The following is a 16,692-nucleotide window of genomic DNA, read 5'->3' on the forward strand; positions in this document are numbered from 1 at the left end:
CAGATGCACCTGACCATAACACAGATAGAAAATGGGAGGGGGGGGGGGTGGAACAAGTGATAGTGAAATCCAAGCCAGGGTAGTTTTGTGATGAAGCTGGCCTGGGGGGGGGTAAATGTAATGACAGAAAGGGACATTGGTTGTATTTGTTGTAACTTTGTAAACACATATTTTAGTCCAACAGGTGATGTTCGATTTAGACATTTCATCAGCCTTTATAATAAGTGAAGTAACACTACAGTAATTACTAGCCTAACAGCTTATTTACAAATGAAGAACGAAAATCCAGAAGATTTTATAATATGACAAAATGGTAGGCCCATTTTTTTTAAAGGACCTCGTGTGTTTTGTTGAATTGTTGCTGGTTGTAAGTCAAATACTGGAAAAGGTTTTGGGATTAAAAGATACATTTTCGTTGTAAAAGCTGGACTATTTATTTTCTTTTTTTCCCCCATTTCGTTCATTCGTTTTTTCTCCACCAAGATATTTTAATTTATAACTCAGTTCCTATTATGGAGGACAATTTGTGCCACGAGTAAACAAATTAATAAAAACTCAAATAAATAAATGAAAACCACAGTTGAGTATGTAAACAAAAATCACAGTTAAATAAATAAATAAATGCATTTATCTACTAAGTGAGTTTTTATGTTTTTAATTGCGGTACAAATTGTCCTCCATATACCGATGACACGAATATGTCTATTTTTTCAGAATGTCAAATAGAACATCAAATATTTGTTTAAAAAAAAGTCTAATTACATTTAAAAAATCAACATTGCAATACGTTATAGGCTCTGCTATGGTAATGTTTTCTAATAAAGGATACTGTTCTGTGTCAACTGCATTCAATGCCGGGAAAACGAAATTATTCTCAACTCTTCATTTTTTAAGATACATTTACTCGTTAAAAATAACTTCAAACACTTATGCAAAATGTACAATTTAACCAGATGTCATTGTTGAATTTAAAATGGAAAAAAAGTAAACAGGCCGCAGTGGCTATGTCTAGTAGTCCACAGACTTTTCAGTGGCATAAGGCCAGTTTCTACACAGGCATAGAAGTATAGGCCTATAATTATAAGAGCCAGAGGTTTAATTTAGGAACAGGAGTGTAGGTATACACAGTCTAAAATATGACCCGCTGAAGTGTGGATGAGCTGGATTCCCGTATTCATATTGCATGGAGGGCTCTAGCCTGTGTCCTAGGCTGTTCACAGGACGCTTGGAAATATCACCCCTGGCCTGCACCGCACTGCCCCGGGACGTGTAAATTAGCGTGTGGTCATGCAGGGAATGCGTGTCCGTCTCGGGTATACCCGTGTATGTGAGGGCATATGGCGCTCGGCCTCCGAGGCATATAAATAAACAACTGGGGAGGGGAAAATATTATTATAAATAACACGTCACCGCCGTTTATTGGTTCAGGTTCAATGTAAATGGTCGGACGGTGAAAAGTAAAGGCCACTGCCACATCCATGTTGGTTTTTTTTTTATCAGATCAAAAGCAGTGCTGCTTCACGGTCCGCGGGGATATTTATGTCATATTTCAAAGTCTCTCTGTCGTTGCACCCGGAGCAAAATAAGCTCCGTTTGAAATGGAGGGTGAACGTGTCCGTTCGTTTATGTTAAACTCCAACACAGATGGGTAGATATAGGACTGTAGGCTATCTATAGTTTTGCACATGAATTATTAAGAAATGAATTAGACTAACAGGACAATTCTGTTAATTGGGATATTTACCATATGTTGTTGCCCTATGTGTTACAATGGCTTGCTTTTATGGTATACAAAAAAAAAAGTTGTGCATTTGTGTATCAGATTATTATTATGTTATATATATGCTATATTATTTGCTACTACACACAAAATTCACCACTTCTGAGCTCTGCGTTGCCCTATATGTTGCGGCCTTTACGCACGACTCACGGTTACGCGCAAAGTTATTGTTGACAGCCAGGGAATTGAATAATAATGATAATACAACAGGACACAGGTCTTCCCAGAGGGGCTCCCGTGCAGGAGGTAAGTAATGGCCAAATATGCAGAGCATGTCGGGCCGTGGTGTGAAAATGCGCGCAATGCCCGAGAGACGCTCGTGCTTCTGAGACATGATTCATTCACGAGCCCTTGCTTTATACCACATAAGGCACGAGCGGCCACATGAGGGGGGCGGGACCGAGAGGAGACCCCCGGGGGGCTGTGATTGGCTGAGCGGCCGCTCCGGCGCGCGGTAGATTGACAGGCTCCCTCCCTCTTTAGCCTTTTCTCTGGTTATTGACACCAGTGTTGCCATGTCCGCTTATTATAAGCGACATTGGGGCTTGTTTTTCTGTAAAGTCGCTTGTAGATATTGGTTAGTTTGCACTTTGCAGGTTGCGTTTGGGGGGGGGGGGGGCTTGTTTCTAAAGTGTAGTTGCTTATTTGGTCTTGCTTCCTAATGTTGTTTAGTAGTTCTCAAAGATTTTCATGTCAAGGACCCCCAAATTAAAATATATTTGTCTGCAGACCCCCATCTGAAAATATGTAATGCCAGGCAGGGACCCCCCATACAAGATGTGTGTATTGTTTGTGTTGTTAAAATGTTTCAAATATATTCCACATTTTTCACATTTTCTTCAAGAGTTTTTGGAAAATAGCAGATCTACAAGCTCACAACAGCGTTGTCAGCTTGTAGATCGGCTATTTTCAAATAGCCTATAGGATTAAAGGGCTCATGTAGCCTTGTGCTTCTTTTGGGCTGTTTGCATATAGACCTAGGTGCTTGTTTCTCTCGCACAACCTGGCAACACTAGCCACTGCCGTGCGCCGCGCCTTCCTTCCTTCACACAGATAACGGGAGAAGTTATCTGACTTTAAACCGTTTGCCTCCACTGGCCCGGTTACTTCAATGTCAGTCCAGAAAGGATTGTAACCGGAGGAGCCGCCGCCTCCCTCTCACACTCTCTCGCTCTCAAACAAGGACAGCACAGATCGGAAGGTTATAATATAAAGTTACCGCGGGGTTCAGTTTGGGGCGGTGGGATACTTTTCCTTTTTGCTCTTTCTCGCTCAATCTTGACGCCGTTCTCCTCTAATTTTGACGCCGTTCTTCCTCCTCTCCCGTTCGACATGGCAGAGAAGCGGCGGTCGCCGTGCGCTCTGAGCGTCAAGGCGCACGCGTTCTCGGTGGAGTCCCTGATCGGCGCGGCGGAGAAGCGGCGCAAGATCGAGGAGAACGAGGAGGACGCGGCCGCTGTCAGCTGCTTCGAGGACGGCGGCACCGATGTTTCTGATCTTACCGGGACCGGGAGCCCCGGAGGACCGCGGGCCGAGAGAGCTTCGACTGTCAGCGACCGGGGCAGCGAGGTTGAATGCGACGGCTCCCGTAAGTACAGTGATCAATGGGGGACGCAATCGATTTGGCACGGATTTGATTTAAAGGAGTAGTTCACCCAAAACAAATTACACACCTCGTGAAGCCTTGAATTCATGGAGATTTCTTTTGTTTTTGACACATTCCTGAGCCAATAATTTGAGGCCAGGGTCATCGGTCAATAGGATATTCCGCCGGTCAAATTATTGATTTAGGAATCTGACAAAAACAACAAAATCTCCATGAATTCAAGGCTTCATGGGGTGTGTAATTGATAGGAAATAAGTATTTTTTTGGGGTGAACTACTCCTTTAATATACTACTATAGCACTATATTGGCAATTTCATAAACTAGCCTGAGACAGCGTCTACATCACATTCCCACGACAATAAATCAATCAGCAATCAGAAAACGAGCAGCTATGGGCTATTAATAATAATAATTGCAATAGTTTTTATAACACGACTAAGTTTGTAGTTCGAGACTTGTCTGTTTATCCTGTTTATGTTTTTTATAAACATAGATTGGCCTTATATTATATACTTTATTGGAAAATAATTATTATGTCAGCTTTGCATGGTTAACAATAGGCCATAGTAGACTTAATACTATAAATTGTATTGGCTAAAAGTAGAAATTAAATTTTCATCAATATTTGCATACACTCGTTGTTTTAACCCAGAATAGGCCTACAATAATAGTTTTTTCTCCCAGGTAAGGCCTCCTGCTCAGAAAAGTAAATGTTAAAAGTATAGGCAAAAATATGAAAAACTAAAATATCTGCAAGCCTATGTGTCAGAAATAACTGTAGTAGAAATCGTATAGGCCTAAATATGATAAAATATCTTGGCGCTGGTCTTGTAAATAGAAGTCGCGTGAGTGTGACTAATGTGAGACGCTTTACGAGCTTTATGAGTGTAGTGTCGCAATCATAAACACGCCAATTAGCAGGCGATAAAGACATGGAAATAGCCGCGGAAACGATGCTCTGTAAGGCCTGCAGAAAACACACAAACCCGAGCGGTTATGATGACAAATCATGAATTAAATCTGCTGCGAATTTAGCTCCACTTGGCTGTGAAAGTTGTCTTTATAGGAAACATTCCGCTCAAGCATTTTGTGTTATCCCATATAGATGGGAACAATCGACCCCCCCAACGGGGTTGGTTGCCAGTGCGCACACCATTTTTAAAGTGAAATTGTGGCTTTCATGTTTGAGATTTAATTAAAAAACAGACAGATCCAAGTTATTAACTTTACATTTTTGTTATAATTGAGAAAGTATTTATTTAGCAATCGAGTAAAAAAAAAGCAAAAAGGGTCACAACCTACCCCGCCCTCCCCTAGTTCTGGATTTGTTTGGCCAGTGCATTTGCGTCTATAAATTTCTCCCACTTGGCGAGGCCGTCGCTGCATGGCACCTAATAATAAAACAATAGACATCAGTGTATGATTAGACATGTTCTCTGAATAACTTTGAACATAAAAACAAGCCGATATATATATATATATATATATATATATATATATATATATATATATATATATATATATATATTAAAAAAAAACAAGGGGCCTCATTGTGTCTGCATGCAATTCAGTCATAGAACAAAAATGTTCAGATCATAGGCAAATAAAAAGTTTTTTTTTAAATGATCCAGTTTTTGTTTATTATTATTACAAAACATACATTACCCACTTCAGCCCTATAGGCTATACATTTCGGCCTTTTGAAAATAGCTGATCTACAAGGCTCACAATGCGTCGCCATGCGATGCATTGTGAGCTTGGAGATCTGCTATTTTCAAAATATGTTTTATACATTTGAAAACTTGTAAAATGGGACGTTCTGCATAATGATACTTTCTAATTTTGGTACTTTAAGTACATTTTGACACCAATACTTTTGCACTTTTACTCAAGTAATTTTGTTGAATTCCGGACTAACCTGTTGTAACAGAATATTTCTTACATTGCAGTATTGATACTAAAAGTATAAAAAAAAATAGAGTAATTTTTCCACCACTGTTTATTGGAAATGGGTTTGAGGGTTATTACTTTTCAATATTAACGGGATTATTTATTTCCCTTTGAAGCGGAGAGCGAGGACGTGCTGTTGGAGAGCCCTGGGCCCGAGGCGCAGTGCACGGCCCCGCCGGTCATCGCTGCACCGGTTAGCGGGTCCGGAGGGGAGGAGATGCGCGTGGACCTGCAGGGCCACGACCTGTGGAAGCGCTTTCACGAGATCGGCACGGAGATGATCATCACCAAGGCAGGACGGTAGGATATGGGACAGGAGGAGAGGGATGATCTGGATTATTTCGCCTTTATCCTTTTGCCGCAATTATGACACAGTCAAACAATTTAATAAAATGCACTCTGACATTCCATAATTAAATGTAGCAGCTACCCTGTGTACACCAATAAAACAAAAAGGGTAAATAGGTTAAATAGTGCCATTAATAATAATAATAATAATCATAAACACGTTTTGCTTCATATAGAATGAATGTATCATTACAACAATCAGTGAGACCAATATAAATATTGAACATTTGTGACCTCGAAGTAAACTAAATGTATAGCCTTAGTACATTAACATTACTATCATGGCAATTGAAATTTGTAAAATGACTAATCGAGTTTTACTCAGCTTGTAGCCTATAAACAGGGCCAATTAAACAATTCAAACAGATGATTTATTTCATATTTCCTGTGCAGGCGGATGTTCCCCGCCATGCGCGTGAAGATCACGGGCCTGGACCCACATCAACAGTATTACATCGCCATGGACATAATCCCCGTGGACAACAAGCGATATAGGTGAGACACGCACGCACGCACGCGCACTCACTCTCTCACACGCGCACACACACACACACACACACACACACACACACACACACACACACACACACACACACACACACGCGCGCGCGCGCGCGCGCGCGCCTAAAAGTCGCAATTTACGACAAGGACAAAAAAGGGGCGCCCTAAACAGTATAACTTGTTCATGTCTGAATTTAGACCTCGTCCGGTCTGCCAGAGTGAAACCAACCGTTTTCAATGGGTCAATCTCTCCGCTTCCCCGGAGCCGCAAATGGCGGTTGGCAAAGTGATTTGTCAGAGGCGGTTTTGCGCCCTTTTCACAGCCTTTTGGGAAAAAAAGGCCTTTTGGACGCCTTTTAACCTCTCCACCCTCGAAAGGTCAACTGACAAATGTTATAACAGCACTACAAAATGAACATATACTGACAGTGGTGGAAAAAGTAGCCTATACTCAATGTTTTTACACGAGTAAAAGTATCAATACAGCAATGTAGAAATACTTTTGTTACAATAACGGAATTCAAAATTTACTTGAGTAAAAGTATAAAAGTATTGGGAGTCAAAATGTACTTAAAGTACCAAAAGTAGAAAGGACTCATTTGCAGAATGTACCATTTCACAAGTTTTCAAATGTATACAAATCTTTTGAAAATAGCAGATCTACTGTGAGCTTGTAGATCGGCTTTTTTCAAATAGTCAAAATGTATATAGGGCTGAAGTGGTTAATGTATGTTTTATAATAATAATACAAATCAGCAAATTAACTAGTAACTAAAGTTTTCAAATAATAGTGGAGTAAAAGTACAATATTTGCATCTGGAGTAGAAGTAAAATAACTGAAAATTGGAAATACTCCACTAAAGTAAAAAATATACCTCAAAATTGTACTTAAGTACACTACTTGAGTAAATGTACCTATACTTTCCACCACTGTTTGTGGAGTCTATATGAACTTTGTCTATGAGGTGCAGAGATGGGTGTGACACTGACACTTTAAAAAATTTTGACGTCCATCCTCTCATGTCTTTGTATATTTTTGAAGGTACGTGTACCACAGTTCCAAGTGGATGGTTGCGGGAAATGCGGACTCGCCGGTGCCGCCCAGGGTGTACATCCACCCGGACTCCCCGGCCTCTGGAGAGACGTGGATGCGGCAGGTCGTTAGTTTTGACAAACTCAAACTGACCAACAACGAGCTGGACGACCAGGGACATGTAAGTCAATACGTAAGTCAAATCAGTCAATGGGCCTTGATCATACCTTTTGAAAATGGGATTTATGGACAATATATTAAAGTACAGTCAGTGTAGAATAAATTATACTTAGAAAGAAATCTATTCGATTCCATAACAAAAAATAAAATATGCATCACTGAGTTGAGCAAATATGTATGTCAAGTTGAATTCATGAGACATGCTGAAGAATATATTCCCTTGAAATCTGTGAACCATCTCATTAACTTGTGAACCATCTCATTACTTGATCAGCTTTTGTAAATTCCAGAGGATTCCTTTATTTATTTATTATTCTTGCATTAATTTTAATCACGTAAAATATGTAAAGTCTTGTTTGCACCAATGGGTTCTGCCAAAGACATCTATTTTGAGCTTACAGTATTGGATGTGTGCATTGTGTATATATTAATCTATGTATCTATGTACTTGCATGCTTGCATTTATGCTTTCCAACAAGTGCACAACTAAATCCTATGGGTTCATTAACACTCTCAGCATTAAATGAACACTAAGGATTTCACTGTGCGTGTTTGGAGAAATGTTTCTACAGTATGTGTAGTGCCCTCCACATTTATATGACTTCTGATTTACTTTACTGCTAATTATATAGGCTATCCTACTGTATATTATTGTATACATAACTATTATATTCCCTTTTACTGTGACAGATTGAACATATTTATTTAGGTTAGTCGTGTAGACGGCCATGTCAGTCCCATAGGTCTTAAAGTCTATTTATGCCATTATTGACTGCAAACATTACTTTGTCTCCATGTCCACCTATTGATGGCTCATACACTATTCACACATGACCAGTCCAGGTGCAGACGCCAGGTCGAATGAAGTCATCTTCATGTCTTTATTCGTTTTTTTATATTATGTTGTTACCCTTTTTGTTTGTTAATAATTAATTAGACCTTATTAATCCCGTGGGGTAAATTCAGTTTTCAGCTTCACCCAGCTGATCGGGGGTTAAGTGTCTTGCTCAGGGACACCTCGACACATTGTCGGGGGCCTGCAATCGAACCTGGGACCCTCTGTTTCCCATGTATAGCCTCTCTGACCCATTCAGCTATGGCCGCCTTGTTGTTTCTAGTGTTACTATTTCTCTGTCCTTATTCCATTAAGACTGGGAAAGCATCTGTCATTTTAAGATTTCTTCGGCTATTAAAAAATAGCAGATCTACAAGCTCAGCACAGAGTGCCGCGCTACGAACTTGTAGATCTGCTATTTTTGAAAAATCTTTGTGCAAATCTTTGAATATATATATATTTTTAAGCGAACATTTGTAAAATATTTTGTTCCAGATTTCAAGATTTTTCAAAAATAGCAGACAAAGCTTGTAGATCTGCTATTTTTGAATAGCCAAAGAAATCTAAAATGACACAGATGCGTTTCCGGATCGAATGGGTTAATGCAGTGCCGCTACGACGACCGAATGTCCCTGTAGGATTAATAATGGACTACATATCCTCCTTCCTCCCTATTTTACAGATCATCCTACACTCCATGCATAAGTACCAGCCGCGGGTTCACGTCATCCGCAAGGAGTGCGGAGAGGAGCTGTCCCCGGTTAGGGCGGTCCCGCTGGGGGAAGGGACCAAGACCACCTCCTTCCCCGAGACGGTGTTCACCACCGTCACCGCGTACCAGAACCAACAGGTACCGTTAGCACCGCCCTGGTTATAGCCCCCAAAAGCTCATCACCTTTACTCCGTTTAGCAACCGACTTTATTGCCAGTGCAACAACGTTCAATTACAACTCAACAAAATATCTTTGCTGTCGGGGAAGAAACCTCTTATCTTTTTTTCCTATCGATTAGTCACCCCAAGGAAACTTGAATTCATAGATATTTTTTGGTTATTGTCGCATTCCTAAGCCAATAATTTGATGACCGGCAGCGGCTCCGGAAGGAGACACAAAGAGTCTCCTGTGTGTCTCCTATTGGATGAACTATCTCTTTAATACCCTACTTGATCATACTACACACACAAAAGCATCAAAAGTAGCAGATCTGCAAACTCGAAACGCCGCGAGAAGCAACGCGTTTTGAGCTTGTAGATCTGCTACTTTAGCTGTTTTTGAATTTGAATCCTGAAAAGTAACGGTTTTGGACATATGAGGTTTCCACCCGACAGAGACGATATATAAGTTGCCTATACCTGCAGGCCCGGCTATTATCCATTAGAATACCACACGTACAAGCTGGAATGTTTGCTACAGTATGTACCCTGCTTGTGTGTGTGTGATGTTCTCCATAGACTACCGACTCTAAATTTATCTACAGGGATTCTTTCCTTCCAGACTAGTGGTACACAGTTAATTTAACCCATTCAATCTGGGAAATTTAGATTTCTTTGGCTATTCAAAAATAGCAGATATAGAAAGCTCATAGCATGCGAGTGCCGCACTATGAGCTTTTAGATCTGCTATTATTTTTTTTCTTCTGTAACTCAAATCTGTGTTTCTGGGACGTCCCTGGAACAAACTATTTTACAAATGTTCACTTGAATATATATTCAAAGATTTGCACAAATCTTCACGATAAAAAAAAATTGCAGATCTACAAGCTCATAGCGCTATATCTGCTATTTTTGAATAGCCAAAGAAATCTAAAATGACAGAGATGAGGGTTAACTCAGAGAGTGTACAAATGTAACTCAGAGTTACAAATGGATAAATTAACTTAGTGCACTGCTCAACTGAGGATGACCGCTAAATCTATTCAAAAATGTCTGTATTGTTATGTTAGTGTAAAAAACACATGATGAGTGAGAATTCTGCTCTGAAAATTAAACAGGACAATTTGGTCAAAAAGTACTTTTGTTTTAGTTTTTTTCCTAAATGAGTCAGTTTAGGCTAAATTTGAGAGTGTAAAAATGGACCTGGTAGGTCTTCACAGAGTTAAATTAACAACTGAAGATTTCAGGCTTTAGGTTCAGGGAGATGAGAGTTGTTTCTAAGGGACTGTTTGACGGATTATCCTGAGAAAAACTCCTTGGACATTTTGTTCAGGAGTGAAATATGAAAAAAAATAGAAAAGAAAAACAGAAAAATGATTTCTGTCTAGTCAACTAGTTTGACCTGTCCTATAATGCTGGATATATATATATATATATATATATATATATATATATATATATGCACCTATGGAATGTAGGGTATAAAATATTTAGCACTAAAATATGATAGAAAATGTACTATGATAATTTACTGTAAAACAACAACCGACTAATGCATTAATATTTTGACCTGGATTACAAAATGTCTGATATGGCAAGATGCATACATTACTTTATTTTAATTAAAGGGTACACTGCACTCAGCTGTATTTTTTAGGTCTCATTTTGACAAATTCAACTTTAGATGACTTATGGCTTTTACTCCTCTCAAAGCAAATCTCTTCCTTTTGAATTTGCTACACTATATGAGGGCAGGGTACTGGTTTAGCTGGTTTCAGGCCAGTGTGCACTTCAAAGAAGGATATTGGCAGTGTTGGCTGACCGACAGCAAATGATGGCTGATGTAAGCGCATAGTGGTGGTGCCTATAAAGTTTCTCTGGATACGGGTCACAGAATTGGGCAGTACACACCACCCACAACCTGAGCAAACCCACTGACAAATGTGCTCGCAAGACGCACGCACACACGCACGCACGCACGCACGCACGCACGCACGCACGCACGCACGCACGCACGCACGCACGCACACACGCACGCACGCACGCACGCACACACGCACACACTGCACACACTGCACACACACACCACGCACACATGCTATTTTTGAATATATTGTGAAGATAATATTTCTTTCTTTTACATTAAAAAATTGTAAAAAATAGCTAAAATTGATGATCTACAAGCTTGTGATGCGTTGTGAGTTTGTATATCGGCTATTTTAGCTATTTTTGACAAATTGTGAAAGTACAAAATAAGGCTTAAGTGATTGAAACCAGGAAAACATAACACTTTTGCCATATCTCGATATTACAATAAACAAAATCCCTAACGATATCTAGTCTCAGATCACAATATCACACACACACACACACACACACACACACACACACACACACACACACACACACACACACACACACACACACACACACACACACACACACGCTTGCACACAAACATGTGCGCTAACATAATATTTTTCATATATTTTCATACACACACCTGTATTCATGCTTATAAATATACACAAATGTGTGCGTGGATGCACATACACAGACGCACATACTTTAAGGCTGGGAAAACATACTTAAATAATATTGGCTTATAAACTCATAATACCAGTGGCTAGACCTGGTCAAAAGATTAGAGACAATGCAAATAAATCCATTTTGGTTGGAAAAATATTTCACTCTATGTAAAATAAACTCCCATTATCATGGACTGTGTAATGTATGAATGTTTGGAATTAACAGGGGTCTCGTTCTGTATTTTTTTCCCCTTCCAGATCACAAGGTTGAAGATCGACAGAAACCCCTTCGCCAAAGGGTTCAGAGACTCGGGCAGAAACCGGTGAGTTGATTTCCATCACAGAGATTTTCACATTATCTGGCGTATTAGAGGAAATGTGAGACGCAGGACTGCGTTACATTAGGGTTTGTTTGCGGTTCTTGTCACAGCTATTTCAATCGTCTTTTATAGGGAGCAAAGTTATTATGTATCTGTTTTTTCTTTACTTGGAAAGTGCGCAACAGCAGACCATTAAATAAATCCGTTTTTGACGGAGGAAAAAAAAAAAAACAGTTAATTCCAGCGATCGAACGGTCGCAGTACATAATTATAAACATTTTACAACATTAATCACCGATGCATTGAGTGCGTGCTAAGTTTTCAGGGCACTAATTTACAGAGTTACACAGTTAACGGGCAGAACGTTTGAGAGGGAAAAATGTAACCTCAGCCCCCCGAAAGCCAAATGGAGCGTCAGATTCCAGCCGCGCCAAGAGAACATAAACATCAACGGCAGAATAATAAAAGTGGAGAGTGTCCTGAAGAAAATCTATATAAACACATTTATAAACATATATATAAACAGCATTAAAACAACACGGCAGTAAAAAAAAAAAAGAAGAGAAAAAAGAAAACAGTCTCCAAACAGCCATTCCCCCTGGGGCCCTCAGCAGAAATCATTAGAGAGGAGGAGAGAGAGAGACAAGGGGGAGAAAGAGAAATAGAGAGAGAGAGAGAGAGGGGGGGGGGGTATGCATGTATATGTGAAAGAGTGAAAATCCAACAGGGAGGAGAAGGCAGAGTACACAGCAACCTGGATAACCGGGAGACCCTGACAGCTGACCCTATAAAAGTTAAACTCAGGAAGGCAGAGAGAAAAAAACACCTCCCCCTTAAATATTACAGGAAGAGTTAAGCAGTTTGCTAAATAAACTCCTGCTCTGATAGGCTGCTTCGGAACGCACAGGGCCACTCCGGGGCAGCTTGTCTAAATTATCGCCGCGGCTACGACCCCGCGGGGGGGGAGGACTTTTATCCTCACGCTAACGAGGGGTAACAGAGCGCTCGCATTACCCCAGCCGCAGCCCCCCCCCCCCACCCCACCTGGGGAAGAGGGAGAGGTGGATGTGGAGGGGAGGAGGCGGGTGGGGGTGGGAGCCCCACCTCATAAATCCTTGCTGCGGCTTCCTGCGCCTTCGTCCTGATTCGCCTGTAAAAGCCCGTGTGAAAGCAATTACCTCGGAGCACCCGGCTGGCAGCGGCCAATGGCGGCGCAGCGTTTATGCCCCTCATTACCTGCGGTCTCCATGGAGACGGTGAGAGAGAGAGAGAGAGAGAGAGAGAGAGAGAGAAGGAGAGAGAGGCCCCGCGGGCGGCTAAGATGGCCTCCAGGTGGCTGGTTGTAATGTCTGCCGCAGTGAGGCATGCTGGGATAGGAGAGGGCGGGAGAGGGCGTAATGTCTGCCGCAGTGAGGCATGCTGGGATGTGAGTGGGCGTTGACTGTATCGCTGACCAAAGAATTTGTGGTCATATTTGTCATTCTGAATCATAGAGTATGACATCAGACATGCTGCTTTATCGGGTGTAATTCTGACCCTCTTTGTGTGTGCGTGTGCGTGTGTGTGTGTGTGTGTGTGTGTGTGTGTGTGTTTATGTGGCTTACAGGATGGGTCTTGAGGCTCTGGTGGAGTCATATGCATTCTGGCGGCCATCTCTGCGAACGCTCACATTCGAGGACATCCCTGGCATGGGCAAACAAGGTACAGATTGTAAATAAACATAGCACATCTTCATGCCATTCTGGGTTTGAATCCAGAAGGTCTAACGACCCCCCCTCCCCCTTCTTATCTCATGAACAATATTTGAACCTTGGAAGAAGCTAAATTAACTTCCCGGTTCTTCCCTCTCTGTGTTCTTCTGCAGGAATCCCTGGAGTCCATGGAGGTCTTGGGGCATCATCTCACCTGCTCTCCTCGTCTCCCTGCTCGTCCCATTTCCAGGTGTGTCCCCTCAGTCCGCCCGACTACACCTGTTCCCGACCAGCGCACCCTCTCCATCGCTATAGCAACGCCCCAGAGCCTTTCCCCTCTCACAGAGGTCCCTCAGGCTATGAGGGCGAAGGATTTTGCTCCCTGCCCCTCCCTGCCTCTCAGCTAGGCTACCTACCGAACCCTTCCTCTCAGGGTTACGGTGGACTACGCCTCCATACGCCCCCCTACGGTCTCTATGGTTACACATTTCCTCCATCGCCCCGTCTCGCCGCCAGCCCTGACAAAATGGCTGCCGCCGCCGCCAATCACCAGAGCCCCTTCCTCGGCTCCTCCCCCAGCGGGACGCTATCGGACAGCCTGGGCATGCTAAGCGGAGGCCAGCAAGGCTTCCTATTTGACACTCGGACTTTGGGATTGGCCAGCGGTCAGCCAGGAGGCGGAGCTTCACAAGTCACGGCCCATATGGGCTGAACTTGACCACCTGACCGCAGGGGGTTGTTGTTGTTTTTGTGGGAAACATATTTCCGTCCTGGAAAACGGTACGACTTTGGTTCAGAACTTATCACAGCAAGAGCGAATCATCCACCGGGGAAGGAGCCATCTTGCACACGAGAAAGAAGAACGACAAACTTGAGCCATTGTTTCTGTGAGCACGGTGAGCTTGTCGTGGAGCTCTCATTAAAGAGACCTGTTTCTTTTTATTTTTCACCAAGTTCTTTTTTGTTCATGTTCTGTGGGACTAAAGTGTGTCAGGGCTTTGCGAGGCAACTGCAGCGGTAGCCCAGGGAGGAAAACTGTGGCTTTGGAGTCCAAACATTATAACCCGGAGACTGAACTGGAATAAAAGCACGAATCTGATCACACGAACAGAGGCCAAGAAACACTGGGCAGAAACCGGGGCTGGCCCAGACTTACAAAGCAAGCACTTCAGCCGCAACCCTCCTCTGCCCCCTTCAAGCAGTTTCTTTTGAACAATTACAGTCAAAAACAACAGTTGTCCACTGCTTCCATAATGTGAGATGAGATCTTGCCCATGTTGGATGGGAAGTCTGGACTCTGAGTTTGAGCCGATTCTTCCTTGTTAATTCACTTTAAATTGTTCTTATAATGTGCCTGGTGGCAACTGTATTATGCAACTCCATGTGTGAGAAAACAGACCTGTGTTGTAGCTAGAGCCCAGACGAACCCTATAGCGTCCCTATTCTGTGCCAAATATTTGGCAAAAATAGCAGATCTAGAAGCTCAACACACATCGCGTTGCAAGCTTGTAGATCGGCTATTTTCCGCCGAATGGATTTGGTGGAGAGGGAAATAGTAGTGGACCTAGTATAGAGCCCTATGGGACCCCGGTCAACTACCGTAAGTATATAGAGTTCATGTGGTTAATGTCTGCCACAAGTGGGACTTAACCACTCTGGATTAGCAGGCTTCAAAGACCCGACACTCAAGAGAGACATCATGAGAGTACAACACTTAAAACATACACGTGTCAGCACAGCCGTGTCAAATGCAGAGGCAACGGCCTTCACTGAAGAACAATACTGCGATTCATAATCTAAATGATTGGCCGATCTACACGCTGTCTGTGGTCTGGGAAGACCTTTCTACTTGATCGACTTTCACCCATGACGTGTGGTGTTGTTGGTGAAAATGCATCTTTCGACACGCAAATCTGACATAATACTGGAGCTGCCTGTAAGGACTCTGTACGTAGCAGGGAAAGATATTGAGGCAGTGGGTGGGGGTGGGGATGGGTGGGTGGTGGGGTTAGTGTATATAAAGGTCTGTGTGACCCCTTCGCACTTAAAAAAAAATGCACCTGCTTCTGCTCATTAGACCGGGTGAGGTACGCAAACTGGCGATCCTGAAACTCGACGGAAACGCTTTTCCTTTTGCAAACACACGCGATGTAAGTACACCTGCTGGCCCTTGGAAAATAACATGTTCCGTGACTTTTTTGTTTTGTTTTTTTGAGCCAAATAAAATATATCTATTCAAGTCACAATGACTATATACAACTAACTCACGGTTTCAAGAGGTTTTTCTTGATGAGAAGGCTTATGGGTGTTTATGCAGTGTGTGTGCGTGCGTGTGCATGTGTGCACGCGCGCGTGTGTGTGTGTGAGTGAGTGAGTGAGTGAGAGAGAGAGAGAGGGAGAAGGAAATATGACTTTTCCTGTCTGACATGGTTGGATTTTGGGTTGAGCTCAAGTGTACAGTGTAAAATCCAGACCGTTAATTTAATTCTGAGGGTGTGAAAATGGACCCCTAAGGATTTTACTGTGTACGTATCTAGTATGTGTGGTCACAGTATCTATATTGGTGCTTTAAAGTTGTGTGTGTGAGCACGCTCGCGCACGTAATAAAGCAGTCAACAGTTGGGGCTTGACTGCCCACAAGCTTTAGATGCCTGAGAAGTGAAACATATCACAAGAGACAGGGACAAATGTAAAGACAACCACTAAGACAAATATACACACACACACACACGCACACGCACACACACACACACACACACACACACACACACACACACACACACACACAGGCATTGTGTAATAGCCATGTAAGTTAATACCTACAAGCCTGTTGCAATTGACCAAGTCCCACAAGACAGGGTGTGTGGTGAATTCGGCCGTGCGTGCATGAGTGTCTGTGCATCTGTGCATGAACATGTGCCTGTGTGTATTTGTGTGTGTATGTGGCAACAGGTGGTTGAGTTGTCAGCGACTATGTGACCTCAACCAGGCGAGTCTCAAAGTTCACAGAGATTCTCCCAGATATGACCCCCCACGGCGTGGCTCTGT

The 16,692-nt window shown here is 42.4% G+C and overlaps 1 protein-coding gene across 2 annotated transcripts; it reads left to right on the plus strand.

Annotated features, from left to right (window-relative positions):
* Positions 1 to 2,886: 2,886 nt before the first annotated feature.
* Positions 2,887 to 15,573, plus strand: tbx18 (T-box transcription factor 18). 2 transcript variants are annotated; one of them, XM_080453105.1, is made up of 8 exons: positions 2,887 to 3,368; positions 5,454 to 5,637; positions 6,079 to 6,180; positions 7,229 to 7,412; positions 8,917 to 9,084; positions 11,892 to 11,956; positions 13,560 to 13,654; positions 13,818 to 15,573. In XM_080453105.1, exons 1-8 carry the CDS (start codon positions 3,113 to 3,115, stop codon positions 14,354 to 14,356), a joined length of 1,593 nt encoding a protein of 530 aa, XP_080309231.1. In that variant the 5' UTR covers positions 2,887 to 3,112; the 3' UTR covers positions 14,357 to 15,573. The 2 variants fall into 2 exon arrangements, with proteins under 2 accessions (XP_080309231.1, XP_080309232.1); XM_080453106.1 differs by having other exon boundaries at positions 7,229 to 7,400.
* Positions 15,574 to 16,692: the final 1,119 nt, after the last annotated feature.

This window comes from Gymnoscopelus braueri (assembly GCF_963280865.1).
Source record: "Gymnoscopelus braueri genome assembly, chromosome: 16".
NCBI lineage: Eukaryota > Metazoa > Chordata > Actinopteri > Myctophiformes > Myctophidae > Gymnoscopelus > Gymnoscopelus braueri.